Source organism: Triticum aestivum, chromosome 7D (genome assembly GCF_018294505.1).
Source record: "Triticum aestivum cultivar Chinese Spring chromosome 7D, IWGSC CS RefSeq v2.1, whole genome shotgun sequence".
Classification (NCBI taxonomy): Eukaryota; Viridiplantae; Streptophyta; class Magnoliopsida; order Poales; family Poaceae; genus Triticum; species Triticum aestivum.
The window spans coordinates 642,557,107-642,560,203 of record NC_057814.1 but is presented as its reverse complement, the minus strand read 5'-3'; the positions used below and the strand labels follow the sequence as shown (position 1 = coordinate 642,560,203).

Genomic DNA, 3,097 nt, shown 5'->3' with positions numbered 1-3,097 from the left:
TCATCGAACACCTCATGTGCATAGGAGGTGAGCTAGAGCACCACAAAGCCCTCCCCTCGCCGGCCAGAGAAAAACAGAGCACTGTGGAGTGCTCTGCCGTGGCGATGGGGTATATATAGGCACCTCATTGGTCCCGGTTCGTGGCATGAACCGGTACTAAATCCGGGCCTTCTGTCCCGGTTCATGCCAAGAACCGGGACAAATGGTTGTGGGCCAGGAGCGAGGACCATTAGTCCCGGTTCGTGGCTCGAACCGGGACAAATGGTTCCATACGAACCGGGACCAATGCCCACGAGGCCCCGGCCGGCCCCCTGGGCTCACGAACCGGGACGAATGCCCCTATGGGTCCCGGTTCGTGACTGAACCGGGGCTAATGTGAAAACTGCCCTGTGACCTTTGCCCCGTTTTCTACTAGTGTGAGATGCCAGCTACAATTTCAAGTAGACCGGGCCCATGTCACCTGTTGCATGCCTCAAACTGATGGTGTAGAGCACGTCGCTCGCTTGGACATCGCCACAAATGTTGACCCAAACTTTTAGAAGTAAAATTACTAACACACATTTAAAAGTGAAATAAGTAACAGTTTATTAGCACACATTTAAAAGTGTATGGCAATCCCTCTAGGTGGTTGCACGCCCAAACATATAATGGAAAAGCTTTAATTAAACAAAATAGTTCATTTTACATAGGTTTAAAAGATGCATGTTGTCCGCCTGCCAGTATTTTAAAACACATGCATATATCGCCAGGTAAACCCGGGTGGATAGTGCATACAAGCCAATACACATACACACAATCGAAAAACTAGCACAAGAGAGGCATGACTGCATGCAAACTCTCTAGCGGTCACAATGAGAAATTAAATACGGCGCAAACCAATATACGGGTTGCCATATATCGAACGACCGTCCCATGGATTATAAATTTATGCACGCACACACACACATATATATGTTATCTTGGATTATCTGATCATCAGTACTTTCACATGTCATCCATACTCATGTTCACTGACGAGGTCTTGCCACCTGCTGTTGCGGCGGCGTTGCCCTGGTAGTTGTTGCTCAGCCCGGTCACGGCATCCTCCTGTGACACCATTGACGATGGACCACACCCAGGCTTAGCCCCGACCATGAAACTCTGATCTTCACCCATATACATCATCATTTGCTGATGTTGTTGGTAGAATGGCAATGGTGGTGTTGGGTCTGATATCATCTGCTGGCGGTGGTTCCCGATGTAGTGGTCATTCATCATAGGAAGCGCCATGCTGCCAATCATCGATGAGCCAGCCCCGATGTCGTGCAACTGGTATGAAGAAGCTGCAGGAAGCAACGTTGGATTTGCTAGCGATGACGACATGTCATAGTCCATGAGAGGAGGAAATGTATCTAAGTCAGTGAGCCCCTGCTGATGTTCTGCTCCAGTGGACATTGGCATGACATATGACGGCATCACCACCTTCTTCAGTCCGGTGCTCTTATGGAAGATCCTACAAACCACCCACTGTTCCTACAAGCATACCTAAATTAAATAAGTGCAAATCAACTATGATCAGTAGCATGCCCTGGGTGTGATGCTTTTGTCGCAGATGCCGATCACTTTGTCATTCACTGCTCATGTTCAGCACACATATCCCATAATTTAGGTATTTAGGCGGCCCTATCCAAGTGCCAATCTCTGGAAATGGGGACACGCTGACTCCCCTAGGCCTCTACTCCAACATTTAGCCTCGGTCAACCTTTCCATCCTTTAGAATATTTAGGAGTCATGAAACAATACGACATTCCATGGCGGTATTTACTCACCTCGTTCTACTATCAAGAACATTACTGATGGTTTCTCTCTTTTACCCATACATTCAAGTATCCTACTCAAAAGGAGTCCACTATGTCATGGCCGCTTTATCTCCCCTCACGCATCGGTGCAAGCTTGTCATTCTTGCCATGTATTGGCAACTTAAGAGTAATATTCAGGTGGGGATTCTTCCCCCTGATTATTCAAAAAAGGTGGCTACTTAGCTACTGGATGTTAAGAATTCATGACTACTAGTATACCATAAGTTTATTATATACCTTGGAAGCCGCCTTGGTGGCGGTGACGGTGCGGGTTGCGGTGGACGGGTTGGATGTCAGCTCCTTGTTGCTCTCAAGCCTATACTCATGCATGATCCAGTTGGTCTTCTCCCCCGTAGGCGCCCTGCCCTTGTAGAAGATGAGCGTCTTCTTCATGCCGATGAGCGTGAGTGGCGGGTGGAAAATTTCCTTGTCCTTTCCGGTGGCCTTCCAATAGCCGACACCCGTCGCCCGGTTCGTTCGTATCCCAGTGGGGTACTTGCGATCCTTTCGGGAGTAAAAGTACCACTCCTTCTCCCCCATCTTTGCCTTCTCTGGTAGCTCCCATGGCTCGTACTTGTTCAGGTTCACATCTTCAATCGCCGCGGTTACGAAGGCTTCATCGAGCACCTTGGGGATCACATAGGAGTTGATGATCTCCTCATCCGTCGGGTGGAACCTAAACCCCAGCGGTAGCTCCAACTTCTGTTGCTGAACTTGAAGGTGGTCTGTCATGGTGGAGGATTTCTCTGCAATGGATTCTAGGGTGATGGCAATATTGGAGGCTGGAATTTAATGAGCTATGGATATCCATGGAGGCGCTTAAATAGGAGTAAATGCGTGTACTAGCAAGGCGCTTGCCAGAGAAGTCTCAAGATTTTTTTGCCTTTTTTAAATTTGTATCTAGTGGCACTCACTATGGATGGATAGATAGATAGCTTCCTCATCTTTACAACTATGCATTGTTTGTCCCGTTGGAGGTGCCACACCCTTGTGGTGACAAGTAGCTAGGTTTCTCAAACCTTTCCAAGCCATGACATGCCAGATTGCATACTTGGTTTTGTTCTCATTCTTTTTAACGTATGCATATGTGCTCTTCATGCTACCCCTGCTTGTGTCATATGCATGCTTTTGTTTCTGGTGTTTGGCTCTGTGATGCAAGGCAAACAAACACTCACATTTGTCTCGCCAGCTGGATGTGCATATATAGCTACAAAAAAACCATGTGCATTTCGTAAGTCTATGACCCCTAGATTGATTGT

At 47.6% G+C, this 3,097-nt stretch overlaps 1 protein-coding gene across 2 annotated transcripts; it reads right to left on the bottom strand.

The window, feature by feature from the left end:
* Positions 1-635: 635 nt before the first annotated feature.
* On the bottom strand, positions 636-2,636 carry LOC123170318 (NAC domain-containing protein 20-like). Of its 2 annotated transcripts, none has more exons than XM_044588168.1 (2): positions 2,076-2,636; positions 636-1,512 (listed from the first exon to the last, which is right to left on the bottom strand). In XM_044588168.1, exons 1-2 carry the CDS (start codon positions 2,568-2,570, stop codon positions 985-987), a joined length of 1,023 nt encoding a protein of 340 aa, XP_044444103.1. In that variant the 5' UTR covers positions 2,571-2,636; the 3' UTR covers positions 636-984. The 2 variants fall into 2 exon arrangements, with proteins under 2 accessions (XP_044444103.1, XP_044444104.1); XM_044588169.1 differs by having other exon boundaries at positions 636-1,506.
* Positions 2,637-3,097: the final 461 nt, after the last annotated feature.

What these genes read in the sequence shown, in the direction of transcription:
- LOC123170318 (XM_044588168.1), bottom strand. Translation starts at nt 2,570, where the DNA reads ATGACAGACCACCTTCAAGTTCAGCAACAGAAGTTGGAGCTACCGCTG. An exon ending in CCACCAAGGCGGCTTCCAAG is followed by an intron (nt 1,513 to 2,075) that starts GTATATAATAAA and finishes GTATGCTTGTAG; the next exon opens with GAACAGTGGGTGGTTTGTAG.